At 36.0% G+C, this 18,449-nt stretch overlaps 1 protein-coding gene and 1 pseudogene across 9 annotated transcripts in view; one reads left to right on the top strand and one right to left on the bottom strand.

Annotated features, from left to right (window-relative positions):
* The window catches only part of ADGRL3 (adhesion G protein-coupled receptor L3), a 585,975-nt gene that overhangs the window by 178,956 nt on the left and 388,570 nt on the right, over positions 1-18,449 (top strand). For 8 of the 9 annotated variants that reach the window (XM_060090762.1, XM_060090753.1, XM_060090744.1 and 5 more), the window contains exon 4: positions 4,315-4,424. The exons of the other annotated variant lie outside the window; for it this stretch is intronic. In XM_060090762.1, the coding sequence (XP_059946745.1) occupies positions 4,315-4,424 (110 nt within the window). The remainder of the gene's footprint in view (positions 1-4,314; positions 4,425-18,449) is intronic. 9 annotated transcript variants of the gene reach the window in all.
* On the bottom strand, positions 10,277-11,045 carry LOC132484295 (GTP-binding nuclear protein Ran-like; annotated as a pseudogene).

Genomic DNA, 18,449 nt, shown 5'->3' with positions numbered 1-18,449 from the left:
TAGGTATTTTTTGATTTCCTCTTTGATTTCTTCAGTGATCACTTTGTTATTAAGTAGTATATTGTTTAGCCTCCATGTGTTTGTATTTTTTACAGATCTTTTCCTGTAATTGATATCTAGTCTCATAGCATGTGGTCGGAAAAGATACTTGATACAATTTCAATTTTCTTAAATTTACCAAGGCTTGATTTGTGACCCAAGATATGATCTATCTTGGAGAATGTTCCATGAGCACTTGAGAAAAATGTGTATTCTGTTGTTTTTGGATGGAATGTCCTATAAATATCAATTAAGTCTATCTTGTTTAATGTATCATTTAAAGCTTGTGTTTCCTTATTTATTTTCATTTTGGATGATCTGTCCATTGGTGAAAGTGGGGTGCTAAAGTCCCCTACTATGAATGTGTGATTGTCGATTTCCCCTTTTATGGCTGTTAGTATTTGCCTTACGTATTGAGGTGCTCCTATGTTGGGTGCATAAATATTTACAATTGTTCTATCTTCTTCTAGGATCGATCCCTTGATCATTATGTAGTGTCCTTCTTTGTGTCTTGTAATAGTCTTCATTTTAAAGTCTATTTTGTCTGATATGAGAATTGCTACTCCAGATTTCTTTTGGTTTCCATTTGCATGGAATATCTTTTTCCATCCCCTCACTTTCAGTCTGTATGTATCTCTAGGTCTGAAGTGGGTCTCTTGTAGACAGCATATATATGGGTCTTGTTTTTGTATCCATTCAGCCAGTCTGTGTCTTTTGGTGGGAGCATTTAATCCATTTACATTTAAGGTAATTATCAATATGTATGTTCCTATTCCCATTTTCTTAATTGTTTTGGGTTCGTTATTGTAGGTCTTTTCCTTCTGTTGTGTTTCTTGCCTAGAGAAGTTCCTTTAGCATTTGTTGTAAAGCTGGTTTGGTGGTGCTGAACTCTCTCAGCTTTTGCTTGTCTGTAAAGCTTTTAATTTCTTCATCAAATCTGAAAGAGACCTTTGCTGGGTAGAGTAATCTTGGTTGTAGGTTTTTCTCCTTCATCACTTTAAATCTGTTCTGCCAGTCCCTTCTGGCTTGCAGAGTTTCTGCTGAACGATCAGCTGTTAACCTGATGGGGATTCCCTTGTGTGTTATTTTTCCCTTGCTGCTTTTAATATGTTTTGTTTGTATTTAATTTTTGACAGTTTCATTAACATGTGTCTTGGCGTGTTTCTCCTTGGATTTACCCTGTATGGGACTCCGTGCTTCCTGGACTTGATTAACTATTTCCTTTCCCATATTAAGGAAGTTTTCAACTATAATCTCTTCAAATATTTTCTCAGTCCCTTTCTTTTTCTCTTCTTCTTCTGAAACCCCTATGATTTGAATGTTGGTACGTTTAATGTTGTCCCAGAGGTCTCTGATATTGGTCTCAGTTCTTTTCATTCTTTTTTCTTTGTTCTGCTCTGCAGTAGTTATTTCCACTCTTTTATCTTCCAGGTCACTTATCCGTTCTTCTGCCTCAGTTATTCTGCTATTGATCCCTTCTAGAGTATTTTTCATTTCATTTATTGTGTTGTTTGTCATTTCTTGTTTCATCTTTAGTTCTTCTAGGTCCTTGTTAACTGTTTCTTGCATTTTCTCTATTCTATTTCTAAGATTTTGGATCATCTTTATTATCATTATTCTGAATTCTTTTTGAGGTAGACTGCCTATTTCCTCTTCGTTAGGTCTGGTGGGTTTTTATCTTGCTCCTTCATCTGCTGTGTGGTTTTCTGTCTTCTCATTTTGCTTATCTTACTGTGTTTGGGGTCTCCTTTTTACAGGCTGCAGGTTCATAGTTCCCGTTGTTTTTGGTGTCTGTCCCCAGTGGCTAAAGTTGGTTCAGTGGGTTGTGTAGGCTTCCTGGTGGAGGGGACTAGTGCCTGTGTTCTGGTGGATGAGGCTGGATCTTGTCTTTCTGCTGGGCAGGTCCACATCTGGTTGTGTGTTTTGGGGTGTCTGTGGACTTATTATGATTTAGGCAGCCTCTCTGCTCATGGGTGGGGTTGTGTTCCTGTCTTGCTAGTTGTTTGTCATAGGGTGTCCAGCACTGTAGCTTGCTGATCGTTGAGTGAAGCTGCGTGTTGGTGTTGAGATGGAGATCCCTGGGAGATTTTTGCCATTTGATATTACATGGAGATGGGAAGTCTCTTGTGGACCAGTGTCCTGAAGTTGGGTCTCTCACCTCAGAGGAACAGCACTGACTCCTGGCTGCAGCACCAAGAGCCTTTTTTCCACACGGCTCAGAATAAAAGGGTGAAAAAGTAGAAAGAAAGAAAGAAAGAAAGAAAGAAAGAAAGAAAGAAAGAAAGAAAGAGGACAAAAGAAAAAAAAATAAAGTTATTAAAATTAAAAATAATTATTAAGAAAAAAATTAAAAAAATAGAACCCAGACGGATAGAACCCTAGGACAAATGGTGAAAGCAAAGCTATACAGACAAAATCTCACACAGAAGCATACACATACACACTCACAAAAAGAGGAAATGGTTTCAAAATAATAAATCTTGCTTTCAAAGTCCATCTCCTCAATTTGGGATGATTCGTTGTCTATTCAGGTATTCCACAGATGCAGGGTACATCAAGTTGATTGTGTAGCTTTAATCTGCTGCTCCTGAGCTGCTGGGAGAGATTTCTCTTTCTCTTCCTTGTTTGCACAGCTCCCAGGGCTCAGCTTTGTATTTGGCCCTGCCTCTGCGTGTAGGTCGCCGGAGGGTGTCTGTTCTTAGCTCAGACAGGACAGGGTTAAAGGAGTCGCTGATTCGGGGGCTCTGGCTCACTCAGGCCCGGGGGAGGGAGGGCCTTTTTGCGGGGTGAGCCTGCGGCGGGAGAGGCCTGCATGACGTTGCACCAGCGTGAGGCGTGCCGTGCATTGTTCTGGGGAAGTTGTTCCTGGATCTCGGGACCCTGGCAGTGGCGGGCTGCACAGGCTCTCCTGAAGGGAGGTGTGGATAGTGATCTGAGCTCGCACACAGGCTTCTTGGTGGCGGCAGCAGCAGCCTTAATGTCTCATGCCCGTCTCTGGTGTCCGCGCTGATAGCTGCGGCTCGTGCCCGTCTCTGGAGCTTCTTTAAGCAGCTCTCTTAATCCCCTCTCCTTGCGCACCAGGAAACAAAGAGGGAAGAAAAAGTCTCTTGCCTCTTCGGCAGGTCCAGACTTTTCCCCGGACTCCCTCCCGGCTACCTGTGGTGCATTAACCCCTTCAGGCTGTGTTCACGCCGCCAACCCCAGTCCTCTCCCTGCGCTCCGACTGAAGCCCGAGCCTCAGCTCCCAGACCCGCCCACCCCGGCGGGTGAGCAGACAAGCCTCTCGGGCTGGTGAGTGCCGGTTGGCACGATCCTCTGTGCGGGAATCTTCCGTCTTTGCCCTCCGCACCCCTGTTGCTGTGGTCTCCTCCGCCGCTCCAATGCTTCCCCGCTGTGCCACCCACAGTCTCTGCCCATGAAGGGGCTTCCTAGTGTGTAGAAACCTTTCCTCCTCACGGCTCCCTCCCACTGGTGCACGTACCGTCCCTATTCTTTGTCTCTGTTGTTTCTTTTTTCTTTTGCCCTACCCAGGTACGTGGGGAGTTTCTTGCCTTTTGGGAGGTCTGAGGTCTTCTGCCAGCCTTCAGTAGGTGTTCTGTAGGAGTTGTTCCTCGTGTAGGTATATTTCTGGTGTATCTGTGAGGAGCAAGGTGATCTCCGCGTCTTACTCTTCCGCCATCTTCCCCCGACTCCCATTCTTAAAAATGGTTTTACTTATGGGATTAGTTTATTATTATATTAATTTATATCAATTAAATTTTTAGATATATTTTAATATTTTTACTGTTTTTATTTTTTAGGTTTGGCTAAAAGCATTTCAACACCATATGTTCATTGCCTATAAAGTAAATAATATGATAATCAGTGAATTTATTTTACTACTGCCTAGTTAAAGCTCTGTGGTTCTATTTTCTTAATTATTTTTTTATAAGAGAGTGAGTTTTTCCTACCAAATCGTCCTGTCTTCACATTGGGAATATCCTATGGTCCAGTTAATGTTGCTTAAGCAGTATTTAACTGCTACCTCAAAATCATGCTGTGTTCAATCAAATATTAAATCAGTTAATATGAATAAACTGAATGAATTTTTTAATGTCTAGGTTTTTTTTTAAGTATACTATAGGTATTTCCTTAACAAGTCTGAAACCCTAAATTGACCAAAACCTTATTTAAATCGTGTAATTAGGAACTAAAATAAAATTGGTATTGGTGTTAATAATGATTTAACTATGTAGAAACTTATTATTCTTTTCTTTCCTTCTCTTTTGACTTCAGGTGCAATAACAGAACCCAGTGTGCAGTGGTGGCAGGTCCCGATGTTTTTCCAGACCCATGTCCGGGAACCTATAAATACCTTGAAGTGCAGTATGAATGTGTCCCTTACAGTAAGTATATTCCTGTACTTTTCTTGTAATAAGGAAAGCTATTACGCTTTGTTTTGCATGCATTGACAACATAGTCTCTATGAAAACATAAAAATAATCACATAAATTATATTAAAAAACTGGCTAATTTTAATTTTTCAGGGTCTTACATTCTCCCCACCCTTGGAAGAATTAGGTGTTGCCTGCATGATCCTGCAGCATTTAATTTTGACTATATATTTCTGTATATCAGTATCTATTCTAAAACCCTTTTCTTAATGCAAGAATATAAAATATTTAGAAAAAGGATGAAAGAGTGGTATGTCAGTACTATATCCCTCCAGGTCCAAGCAAACAGAAATGAAAGTGAATAATATACTTGTATATATAGTAGTATAGAAAATGATAAATCTAGAATTTGATAGGAGCAATTATATCTAAGCTTCCTGTGCTGCCAAGATATTGAGAAGTAGAAATATATTCACCCAGAGGGAGCAGATTGGAAAGAAAATACAAGGATTACATGGACTAAAACACTCTTCAGTGAATGTATCTTTTACAGTCTCAAGAACTGCGTCTTTGCAACCTTTATGTCAGAAATGATGTATACCAACAACTTTTCTTTTTTCTTCAGGAATAATGAAAAATCAAACAATCAAAAATGACCCATTTTTTTTGCCTTTTTTATCCAAAGGTAGAATCATCATCTCAAAAGAAATATTTTTGATCTGACTAGTTAATTATTCATGGGATACCTTAGTGAAGATCACTCAGGAAATCCTGTATTCTCGTATTACATATGCAGCTCATCCCAGTGGTAGAAAACTCCTGGGATCATAAACAAATCCCAGGCTCCAACGTCCCTTGACATCTCAGAAAAAACAAAGCATCTGGGGGTCAGCAAGTTCACTGTGTCAAGAGGTAGTTTTGCCTCCTTGATGTTTATTTAAAAAGCAGCACATTGCTCATGAGCTGTAAGTGTGTGTACTCCAATAACAATAGAGAAATTTGGCCAGCAAGAAATGAATTGAAATTTAAAAGTAATAATGAAAGCAATCAAGAGAAAATTTCATTGTTCCTTTATTTGCAGTGTGAGTGAATAGAGAAAGTTTATCTAGGGAAGTTTTATAAGCTTACTTTTTTTGACGTGAAAAAGAATAAGTGTGTAGGTTTTATTGAAATCTCAATTATGGTTATGCTTCTTATATTGTTATCTCCAGGAACCTCTCTATAAAAATATAAAGCTAAATGACCATTTATTGTTCATTAGTGATACTTTAAAGAAATAAAATTTGTAGTCCACTTTAGAACTGTGACAGTTATACTTAGGTTGCCTAATAAGATCCTTGTGAAATATGTAGAATAGCTATTTCCAAAGGCATTTAAAAAATATTAAATATGGTATGCCTCATTTTTAAAGACAGTTTTAAGAAACTTACAATCATATTATTGCAACATGAAAGCTGAAGTTTTGTCAAATATTTTTTTCACAATTTTTAAAATTTAAAGAATTTCACAGCTGTTTCTTCAGTTTTCTGTATTTCTTCAGAATTCCTTTAAGGATAACTACTCCAAATTCCTCTGCCAAACTCATTCTGAAAAATCATCTTCTTAAATCATTTCAATATAGATAAGAACTTGCTCATACACTTTTGTATAAAAGGATTGTGGTTTACCACAGATTTCCTCTCTCTTATAAATTTTTAGAGGGGCGGTTTGATTCCTGAATATCCTATATTTTCAGGTTTCTCGTAATCCTAAAATGTACTGATTGCCTTAGAAGTATGTTCATATTATATTAAAATATTTAACTGATTGTTTCATTAAATAAGAATTATAAACACAGGTGCAACCACTTTCTAGTTTATACACAGTTTAATTTATATGATATAGTATAATTGCATTTGTTTAAATTATCTTCAGTATGTTTCAGTTAAAAGTGTGATGCATACCTGGAAACTCATTTAGAAAATTTAATATGAACTTAAAAGAAAATAATCCAAAAGAAAGTAAAAACCATAAAATAAACTACAGTGACTCATTTGAAAGGTAGGCTGGTTTAGTAGAAAAATGGCCAGATATCAGGAATCCTGGTTACTTAACAAAAATTCTGGATCGTTTAGTCCCAGGTAAGCTATTAAAATTTTCTGGATCTCACCTTATAGACTTTCCCTCATCTATAGTACAGTAGTCCCCTGTTATCTGTGATTTCACTTTCCTTGGTTTCAGTTATCCATGGTCAACCTCAGTCTGAAAATATTAAATGGAACTTTCCAGAAATAATTAATAAGTTTTAAATCATGTGCCATTCTGAGTAGCATGATGAAATATGCCATCCTACTCGAGACATGAATCATCCCCCTGTTTAGTGTATCCACTATATATGCTACCCACTTGTTAGTCAGTTATCTGTAACAATTCAGCTGTCACAGTCCTTGTGTTCAAGTAACCCAAATTTTAATGGCCCAAAACGCAAGAGGAGTCATGCTGGAAATTTGGATATTTGGAAATTTTCTTACTGTGCCTAATTTATAAATTAAACTTTATCATAGATATGTATGTATAGGAAGAAAAAGAGTATATACAGGGTTTGGTGCTATCTGCAGTTTCAGGAATCCACTGTGGGTCTTAGAATGTACTCCCTGTGGATAAGGGGTGGACTACTACAAGTTCTGATTTAGTTAATAATAAGCTCTTTTTCTTTTGTCCAGTATAAAAAAAACACTGATTTTTCCATTGCTGAAAATATTCACTTATTAAAATAGTTTTCATTTATTAACATTTACTACATGGCTTATATGTTTACATACATTATTTTATTTAATTCTCACACTCTCCTCCCTGTTAGGTATGAGTGTCAACACTTTACTGAAGAGGAAACATACTCAATAGGATACGTAAAATGTTTCATGTAAAATGTAGAATAGCTAGGAAATGGCAGAGCCAAGAGTTGAGTTTGTCTGTAATATCTGTTTTTAAGGACACAGCTATAGTTCTCTCCCTAGATTTTACCCTTTATATTTTCAAGAGTTATTCAATGGTGTTCAATATTTACCTTTCATCGGTACAGTAATGGTACATGGTGAAAGCAAATGCTTCAAGGTCCTGGACCCTTTTTCTTCTTTCTTTTGCTACTTACTTTTAAGAGGTTTGTATTCTTTTCTTAAAACAGCTGAATCACTGCAAATTTTATTTTCCCAAACACCTAATGAAGCTTTATGACAAAGACTAATTTGTGCTATAAAAATACCACCGACAATTTAGAATGAGGCTCTTATCTAAGTAGTAACTTAAAATGTTGTTTAAATTACCTGTATTATAGGAGAAAATCCTTGTACTTAATTAATATGCTTGTTAAAAGACCCTATTGTATTAGTAGCAGACAGTCTTCATATTTAGGTTTCAATATTAATATTTGAAAACTGAACAACTGAATAAACAACTAAACAACAAATACTCTTAGGTTCTGTTTGTTATATAATTTAATAATATCCATTTTCATTTTGAATTTAAGATGACAAACTGCAGTGTATATGGTGATATACTTTGTTATGAATGTTTTCTTAATACTGATATGTGGAAAAATATCATTGATATTTTCTTTTTTTATATATGCTCTGTGTGTATATGTTTCTATGGTAATATTGATTTTTAAGGTGATAATTTTTCATGGAAAATATAGAAAGAAAATATAGAAATATAGAAAAACAAAAATATATAGAAAAACATATCAATATTAATGATATATAAGTATATAAGAGGTAATATAGAAAAATTCAACAAAGTTTATTGTATCACACAGAAGAAGGAAAATTAAAAACATCTAAGATAAGCTTGCAATAATTTTTGCAGAGTTTTAGGAGTCAGTAAATCGGTGTATAAATGAACACTGGAATTTTTAAGAGGACTTTAACCTAAATCAACCAAATGGTGTGGCTTGTTTTGAAAAGATGACAGTAGGAAATAAAATAAGGAAAATTAGGAAGTTTAAACAATTTAGTGAGGCTACTGAATTTGTTTTATACTCAGGTTTTTGAGTGTCTTGTACACAGTTTTTTTTCAAAATCACTAAAGTTGTATTTAATGTTTTATTTCTACTGTCTGTAATTTCTTGTTTGGGTCCAACAGATACCCTGTTTTGGGGACAGTTGAATCAATACTTTTCTCTGTTCCTGTGACACCTTAGTTCCAGTATGACTTTTATAGCCTTTGCCTTTTCTTTTGAAGTTTGATTTTCCTCCTTCGTGATATTTCCTCCCCAGGAGATGACCCAAATATTCAGGAGGTTAAACCTCAACATTTACCAATGCCACAGTTTTCTTTTCGCAGCTTCCTTCTTCTCACCCCACCCCATCACTTCTAGCCTTATTTGGGATGGAAATTGTGGCATCTTTAAGTAGAGCTTCCTTCATTTAGCCAGTTTACGGGAATGACTGGTGTTAGAGAGAAAACAGTAAAACAACTAATCACCTACATAGAGTATTTCTGAGCAAAAAATCTTTACTTTAGCTTTACTTTATATCCTGCTGATAATTTGTCTTTTTTCCAAGGCATACAGTTTCACACACATTACACTCAAAAAGTGTTTGTCTTCTCTCACAGCCCAGCATTTCTCTTCAGTTCTTTGTTTCTTCTTTTTAAAAGTACAAAGTACATATTACTTATTCTAGTAATCTTCTCTGCTGGTAGATTTTCTTCGAAATAGATGGGGAAAGCACACAATTGGAGAGCCACTAGAAATGAGTGTTTGGTTAAACCAATCTTATTTTATAGCACTTACAGACTTTCTCACCATTCATATTAGCCATCTGAAGTTATGTATGTGATTGTCTTTATGGAAAGACATGCAAAACAAGTAATGTTGGAAATTAATATTTACAATTAATTATATAATCTTATTTTGTCTTTTTTTACTAAAAGAAAAAAGTACTATCTTTCAGCATTTAAGATGAACAAAAGCCTTTAAATATTTAATTATAAATAACTACATTTTGCAACTAATATTCAACTGAGTGCATATTTTAATATGTTCACACTTTGGATCCTATTATGTAAATAAATAATTACATATTTTAAAACTCATGCTGAAATTAACCCATATGTTAAATTTTAAAAATATCACAGAATGTCAAGATATAAATTGATTCCCAATGCCTCAGTACCTTTTCCAGTTTCCAATACATAGGAGACATTCAATAAAGGTATATTGAATGATTGAAAGAAAAAAAGGAAATATGGTCAAAATTTAATCCTCTAAAATCATTATGTTCATTGAGAAAATGATAAACAAAAGAAACTCTTGTCTACACACAAGACCTTATTAATTCAAAGGGAAGATCTATGGTAAAAAAATACAGATTATATGAATTTTAGTTTTTCCAAATTGTGTGATGTTGTAATTGTATTCCTCAAGAATGCTAGAATGCGCCTAGCAACCAATTTGTTTTTCATATTATTCTTCTGTGTGCCTCCATATAACGTATCAAGTATTGTCCCTTTATAAGAGGAATGTCAGTTATCTAAATTCTCTTTTTTAGAATGATACTTATAACAAGAACAATAAAATTCTTCATTTCTTTCTCCTTTTTCTTCCCACCAAAGTTTCTTTTTTTTTTCTTTTCTTTTTTTTTATATATTTGAAATACAATTTTATTCTGATTCTAAACAAAAAGGAATGGGAATGACAGTAACAAACAAGATTCCACCACTGAATATTGTGATGTGACTGTAGCAGTCTTATATTTGGAACTCAAGGAGGAAACAACTGTGTTCCAAAACACCTAAATATGCAGGTCCAAAAAAATGAAGTTTTTTTTTTTTTTTTAACTGCTGCATTCACTCCGAAACCCACTCATCTCCTTCAGCATCCCAAAGATTAAGCACATGTTCTGCTTAACTATATAATAAAGTGGCAAACACTCTGCACCACTGATATCACAGGACAGTTGCCTATAAAACTAGACTTCTGACGCTGGGCTCCAGCTTCACTTTCTCACAGGTCATCATCTTCATCCGGGAAGGCAGTTGTCTGAGCAACCTCTAGATCGTGCTCTTACTGCGCTGCCAACTCTGGGCCCATGATCACCTCTGGCAGGGCGAGAGCAGGCATGGCAATGAACTCCAAGTTAAGGTCTCCCATCAGTTTTCTAGCAAGCCAGAGGAAGAGCTTTTCAAAGTTGTAGTTACTTTTGGCAGAAATGTCATAGTACTGAAGATTCTTCTTTCGGTGGAAGACAATTGACTTTGACTTAACCTTTCCCTCCTTAGTATCCACTTTGTTGCCACACAACACGATGGGGATGTTCTCACACACTGGTACCAGATCTGTATGCCAGTTAGGCACGTTCTTGTAAGTAACTCTCAATGTTACATCAAACATTATAATGGCACCCTGAGCTTGGATATAATAGCCACCTCTCAGTCCACCAAGTTTCTCCTGACCAGCTGTATCCCATACATTGAACTTAATAGGTCCTCTGTTGGTATGGAACACAAGGGGATGGACCTCAACACCCAAGGTAGCTACATACTTCTACTCAAATTCACCAGTCAGATGACGTTTCACGAATGTAGTTTTACCAGTACCACCATCCCCAATGTAAGTTTGAACTGAAGTTGGGGTTCTCCTTGGGCAGCCATCGTGATGTTAATGCAGGCGGGGGCTGCGAGGGTGCACCATGGCGACGGCATCTGGGGCGCTGCTCCTCCCCGTCCCCTGTTCCCCCTTCCCCCAGGGCCCGGCTCACGCCTGCTCCAAGCGCAGACCGGACGGAGCGGAGTCCTGCTCGGTGTGGAGGCCCACTCGGCGCAGAGGCCAGGGCCAGGGGCCAGTTTCTTTCTTAAATAGTTTCTACTTGACAGTATCTTGAACCTAACATATAATTCATAAAACTTTTGCAAGTGAATCAGTAATTACTTAATAGTTAATTTAAACTTCTATTGTATGTCCCATATATGAAATATTCATAAAAATTGCTATTATAAGTTTGGAAAACAGGAAGTGTAGGTGGACTATATACTTTCTTAGAAGTTACCACCCTAAATTCTCTCCTATTCTTGTCTAGCTGCTTCATATGTTTATGGAACTTATTCTCAACTAGATTATATCATTTGCTTTCAAGACCTCCCTCTTTTATCTTCCTTTCATCACACAACGTCTGTTGCCGACCAGGCACTATGCTAAACACTAGGTAGAATGCTAGGATAAAAATTCTGCCATAGAGGACTTTAGCCAAATGAGGCTCAAGGTCCCCAAAGTTACTCTTCCTAGTTCAGCAAAGCAACTGAGCACTTCATGTTAGCAGTGCACCTAGAAGACATGCTCATCCCATAGCGGCTGATGTTTGTAGGGGGTGTGTGGGGGTGTATATCTTCAGGGAAGGTTTTCTAGAGGAGATGACTCTTGAGCTGAATCTTAAAGAATGAATAGACTTTAACGAGAAGGGCAATCATTTTTGGCAGATGGGACAATGTAAGATAAGTAACTGTTATCGTGAAGATAAAACCAAAATAGTTTGGTGTTTGCATGAAAAACAAAACACGAGTGACAGGAGATGAACCCATAGATGGGCAGGGTAGAAATCATGACTTACGTGTATGCTGGGATTCTTCTGAGCCCTAATACCCATCACAGTGTGGAGCATAAAGATAATAAATTATTTTTAATGTAATTAACTAATATATTAATAAGAAATACTTGTTTGCAAATCTGCAAAAACCAATTTTGACTAATTTAAGTTGAAAAATGAAGCCTTTTGTGGCGGGAGGGAGGGTGGGAAATACAAAGTAATAGTTCAAGAATCAAAAGAAGAAAGGTGAAAAACAGGTCTGAAAAAATAAGAGCCAGTGATCTAGAGAGCAAGAGTTAGTGGACAGTCTCTTAAGTACTCTGCGTTTGGATGAATCAGTTACAAAAATGGTCCATCTGATCTAAGTCCTGTAATGATCTAGGCTAGGACATCAGGACTGCATGAAATTCAGTTGTTTCCAAGGAATGAGAATGGGGCTGGCAAAGAGCCTATATATAATTAGAAAGAATCAGATCCCTCAGTAGACTTTTGAGCAAGGGCTGCGGGTTAGTGGTCCTGGACCAAATTCAGCCTGAAGAGGGTTTCCTTAGGTCTCCCAAATCCCTAAAACTCAGATTTAACCTGAAGTCTGGAGAAACACTGGACCTGTATTCCCTTGGGCAACAATAGACTAGAGCTGAGTAGGTGCTGCACCTTTTTAATAGGGTCTGTTCTTTGATATTTCCTGTAATTTCCATTACTTATTTTATTGTACCTGGTTCATTATACTCTTTTAAAATATCTCCTGGCTTCTGAATATACTTAAATTTGCAACTCTTGTTCTAGAGTTTGTATCTAATCAATGCTAATAGGTGTAAAGGCACTCTAAATAGTTACTATTTTTTTTTATTTTCAAAATATATAGTATTAAGTTCTTGCACCAACAATAATTCTACCAATAGAAGTTTATCAGTACATATTATGGGTTAATAAGTGTGTTAAGTGCTGGGTAAAAGTAGAGTTTGGCCTTATGGATCTGGTGGTCCCATGGACAAGGCAAATAATAAACACATGAACCAATACATATAATCATAAATGATAAAATGAAAGAAGAAAATAAACACAGTTGTACAATAGAAAACAATAAAAAGGCTAACTTATATAGGGGTGATAAAAGACTGCTCTCAAGAGAGGGTATTTGAAATCTGAAGAATGAGAATGAGACAGTCAGGCAAAGAGCCTGGGAAAGAGCTTTCAAAGCAGAGAGATCATTAGCTCCAAAAAGCATGAGGTTGGGAAGAGGTTGGCCTGTCCTAATACCTGATGGAAAGTCAGTGTGATTGCAGTCAACGTGGGGGAGAGTGACTTGGAGACATACCAACCAGTAATTAGTACTATCAATACCATTAATAATGAAGCAGCAATTTCTTTCAAGTTTCTAGGATTTATTAAGAATCAAAATATGTTTGCAGAATGAACCTTAATAAAGTGATATTTCCTTTAAAATATATATTTTTGAAAATATTACATTCTACAATAACATAAAGGTAAACTTATATCAAATAAACCAAATATCAAATGGCATCAACAGCTAGAAAGAATAAATAGATATATTTATAGTTGATTAATAATATGTAAGTGTACACATGATGCTAATTGTAAGGAAACAAGATGAATTGAGAGTATTAAAAAATTAATTGGATTGGCAAAGTTAGGAAAATATTTGATTTCGAAGTAAAATATTATTAAAGACATAAATAAAGTTGGGGGAATAGTTTACCCATGCTCACTTGCTTTATTTGAAATAGTGAGATTATAGAACTAATGCACTTAAACTTAATTCAAATAAATGTTTATAAGATCCTCAAATTGAATAGCATAAATGTGAGGTTTAAAGAGACATGGAATATAACATTTTGTTTTTAAAATATACTGCATATGTATGGGAAGAGAAGTAGTGAAAACGTGAAGGTGAGGTTTTTTTTTTTTTTTTCCTAAAGTGTTTATTGCTAAAAAGATTTATAGCAAGCTTGATGTATGAGATCTAAAGAGTTAATTTTCCAGATAAAATTTTTCTAAATTCTTGTAAAATTAACTGAAGTACTATGAAAGAGCATTGTTAATTTTCTTGTATTCTAATCACTAATCTTATGAAACTAGAAAAGAAGGAATCAATTTGCTTGGAAAGTACTTCATTCAAATTTTTCAATTTTAACATAATAGTACTTTGTTAAAATGATTAGTTAGTAAAGGGAAAAATCTACATAAACTGTAATGTTTTTGTTTTATTTTTGAGGAATTTCTCAAATGGTAGGAGACCACAATTCCTGTGAATGTTGTCAAATTTTTAAATTGCTTAAAAATTTTCAAAATCCTGCTATAAAACCCAAATTCTTTTACACAATTAAATACTTACATGGTAGATTCAATAAAGGTCCCTCAAAGAAATCCATAATATGTTATTATAAATGGCAAAGAGACTTTGCAGATTTGATTGAATTAAGGATCTTGAGTTGGGGAGATTATCCTGGGTTATCCATGGAGACCCAATCTAATCATAAATATCCTTATAAAAAGGAGGCAAGAGGTTAATGTTCGAAACAGGAGCTATGACAACAGAAGCAGAGATTAGAGTGATGAACATTGAAGATGGAGGAAGGAGCCACTAGCCAAGGATTGCAGGTATCCTCTAAGAAGCTGGAAAGAGCAAGGACATAAATGTTCCCTAGATCATCCAGAATGAGCACAACTCTGCTGACCTCTTAATTTTAGCCCTTAAGACCCATTTTGAACTTCTGACAATTTGTGTTGTTTAAAACCACTAAGTTTGTGGTAATTTGTTATAGCAGCAGTAGAATACTAATACAACCTGCTATAATATTTTTTTCTGAAATGATTAATATAGTTTAAAAATTCATTTTTTTACTTAGGACATGGAGCAGTAAAAACATAGTTTTGTTTTCTAAATAAAGATTATGGTGTATTTCTGTAACAATATTTTTTAAATGTAAACATAGAAACCTTCCCTGTCATGGACTGCCTCGATGTGGGATGCACAGCATGTTGTTATAGACAAAAATCATTTTAATTCTATAAATATACAAAACCCAAGGCAAACTGAAGTCAAGTTAGTGTTTAGTAAAATCAGTTTTACTGTATTACACCTATCTACTAGTTATATGAGGCAGGAGAAATAGTGAATGGATAAATAAGTGGTTGATTATAAATATATGAGCTAGATAGGATGAATAAGTGTAGTGAATTTCTGTTTAAATTTTCTTATACTTTAAACAAACAGGAAATTTTCACAATAACTAACTTGTAATACTTGAATTAAATCCATATTTATGGACTTCCAATTCTACTCTCTATGTACTAATTTAATTTAGTTTTATCAGCCTTTAATGAAAATGTACTTGTTTTTTAAAACATTGTACAATGTCTACATGCCCCCATAGTATAAATATGACTGTTTTCTAACTTCCAGGAAACCATAATCTTCTCATTATTCTTTAATCCTTAGAGTAATCATATCAACATAGAATCAGACAGGGAAGGAACTAATATTGATTACTTTTTGTTTTGTTTTTTAAATTTTTAACATCTTTATTAGAGTATAATTGCTTTACAATGGTGTGTCAGTTTCTGCTTTATAACAAAGTGAATCAGTTATACATATACATATGTCCCCATGTCTCTTCTCTCTTGCTTCTCCCTCCCTCCCGCCCTCCCTATCCCACCCATCTAGGTGGTCACAAAGCACCGAGCTGATCTCCCTGTGCTATGCAGCTGCTTCCCACTAGCTATCTATTTTACATTTGGTAGTGTATATATGTCCATGCCACTCTGTCACTTTGTCCGAGCTTACCCTTCCCCCTCCCCGTATCCTCAAGTCCATTTTCTAGTAGGTCTGCATCTTTATTCCCGTCTTGCTCCTAGGTTCTTCTGTCCATTTTCTTTCTTTTTTTTTTTTTTTGGATTCCATATATATGTGTTAGCATACGGTATTTGTTTTCCTCTTTCTGACTTACTTCACTCTGTATAACAGTCTCTAGGCCTATCCACCTCACTACAAATAACTCAGTTTCATTCCTTTTAATGGCTGAGTAATATTCCATTGTATATATGTGCCACATCTTCTTTATCCATTCATCTGTTGATTGACACTTAGTTTGCTTCAGTGTCCTGGCTATTGTAAATAGAGCTGCAATGAACGTTTTGGTACATGTCTGTTTTTGAATTATGGTTTTCTCAGGGTATATGCCCAGTAGTGGGATTGCTGGGTCATTTGGTAGTTCTATTTTTAGTTGTTTAAGGAACTTCCATACTATTCTCCATAGTGGCTGTATCAATTTACATTCCCACCAACAGTGCAAGAGGGTTCCCTTTGCTCCGCACCCTCTCCAGCATTTATTGTTTGTAGATTTTTTGATGATGGCCATTCTGACTGGTGAGTGGTTTTACCTCATTGTAGTTTTGATTTGCATTTCTCTAGTGATTAATGATGTTGAGCATTCTTTCATGTGTTTGTTGGCAATCTGTATATCTTCTTTGGAGAAATGTCTATTTAGGTCTTCTGCCCATTTTTGGATTGGGTTGTTTGTTTTTTTGATATTGAGCTGCATGAGTTGCTTGTATGTTTTGGAGATTAATCCTTTGTCAGTTGCTTCATTTGCAAATATTTTCTCCCATTCTGAGGGTTGTCTTTTTATCTTGTTTATGGTTTCCTTTGCTGTGCAAAAGCTTTTAAGTTTCATTAGGTCCCATTTATTTATTTTTGTTTTTATTTCCATTTCTCTAGGAGGTGGGTCAAAAAGGATCTTGCTGTGATTTATGTCATAGAGTGTTCTGCCTGTGTTTTCCTCTAAGAGTTTGATGGTGTCTGGCCTTACAGCTTAGTTTTTATTAATATATTTTATAAATATATTTACTCCCCTCTGTGCTGCTTTCTACTTCAATTAAAACAGAAACCAATGCAGAATAGAATAGTAAGTGATATGGAGACAAAAGAAGTGACTGTTTTCAGGTATTCTTCATGGCAATGATATATTTCTAATTATTACTTAGGCAGGTGGCAGGTCCTATCACATTTTCCCTATTTTTGCCTTATCAGTTCTCTCAAGCACAAGAGCATAACATAGTGGTTAAGAGTAAGAGCCTTAGAATTTATGTTCTGTTTTTGCTAATTAATAGCTGTTTTCTAGTGAAGTTGTCTTACTTCTCTGTGAATGAGTCTCTTCACATAGAAAATAAGGATGATAATCAATTCACACAGTGCCTATGAAAATTAAAATCAAATATATGTAAAAAGGTTGTACAGTGATGACCATGTTAGAAATTCTCAGTATATCATAGCTATTAAAATTAATATGGCTCTGGCATCTCATCCATTTCTGAAGTTTTTTGACAATCAATACTATCATGTACTGGGGCTTAGAATTACGTTATGCTGTTAACTTATCTCAGGGAGCCCCAGGCATCATAGAGTTATAGCCTTCTCTATTGCTCTTGACTATTGGTATAATTTCACAGACAAGACTTTTGTCTTAGCTCCTCATTTTTTATTTCAGATCACCTCTGGATTTTGAGTCTTTCTCAGAGCTAGTTACACAGGCATCTGTCATCTGATTTAGTTCTTGAACCAGTTCTCTTTTATGGGGTTGCTCTCTTTAACCTAAAAGTGATACTAAGACACATCAAGCAAGCAGATTTTCTGAATCTACCCTCAGCTCAGTTGTCTCTGTGGGTTCTTTTATCACGTATTTCCTGCTCTGCATCCCCTTCAGACTCAACCTGTTGGTGCTAGAAAGTTTGGTTTTGTTTTTTTTTTTTTTTTTTTGCAGTATGCGGGCCTCTCACTGCTGCAGCCTCTCCCATTGCAGAGCACAGGCTCCGGACACGCAGGCCCAGTGGCCATGGCTCACGGGCCCAGCCACTCTGCGGCATATGGGATCCTCCCGGACTGGGGCACGAACCCGTGTCCCCTGCATCAGCAGGCAGACTCTCAACCTCTGCGCCACCAGGAAAGCCCTGGTCCTAGAAATTGCATGAATCACACCCAAGCTTGCTATGGAGTTTGAGCATTGCGTCTTTTAGTTTCACACTTTTCTTACTGGTGTTAGCTTTTAGTACTAGATTATTTACCTCCAGACCAATTTCTCCCCATAAATAACAATAGATAAAGAGGTGTCAATGTCCTCAAATAACTCCAGGTGGAGCCTGGCCATGTTCATTTATTTCATTCAACAAATATTGGTTCAGCCTTTATTGTATGAGTTTTCACATACTGGATCTAGGTGATAACAGTGGAATTTAATCATAAAGCAATCTAAACCTATCTGTTAGGTTTTTTTTGTAGGTTAACAACCTAAGACTCAGAATAAGTGAAATAGTTAATGATTATATAGTTATAACTCATTGATACCTAATTGTAAGTTGAGTTGTCAATCCATCATTCTACTCTGTTTCTTTAAATTTCAGAATAGGTTTCTATAGCCTAGAGACAGAAGCAGTGATTAAGGCATACCCTCAAAAATAT

Source organism: Mesoplodon densirostris, chromosome 1 (assembly GCF_025265405.1).
Source record: "Mesoplodon densirostris isolate mMesDen1 chromosome 1, mMesDen1 primary haplotype, whole genome shotgun sequence".
In the NCBI taxonomy this organism is placed as follows: Eukaryota; Metazoa; Chordata; class Mammalia; order Artiodactyla; family Ziphiidae; genus Mesoplodon; species Mesoplodon densirostris.
Note: the sequence above shows the minus strand (reverse complement) of the source record. Positions and strands in the feature narration are given on the sequence as shown.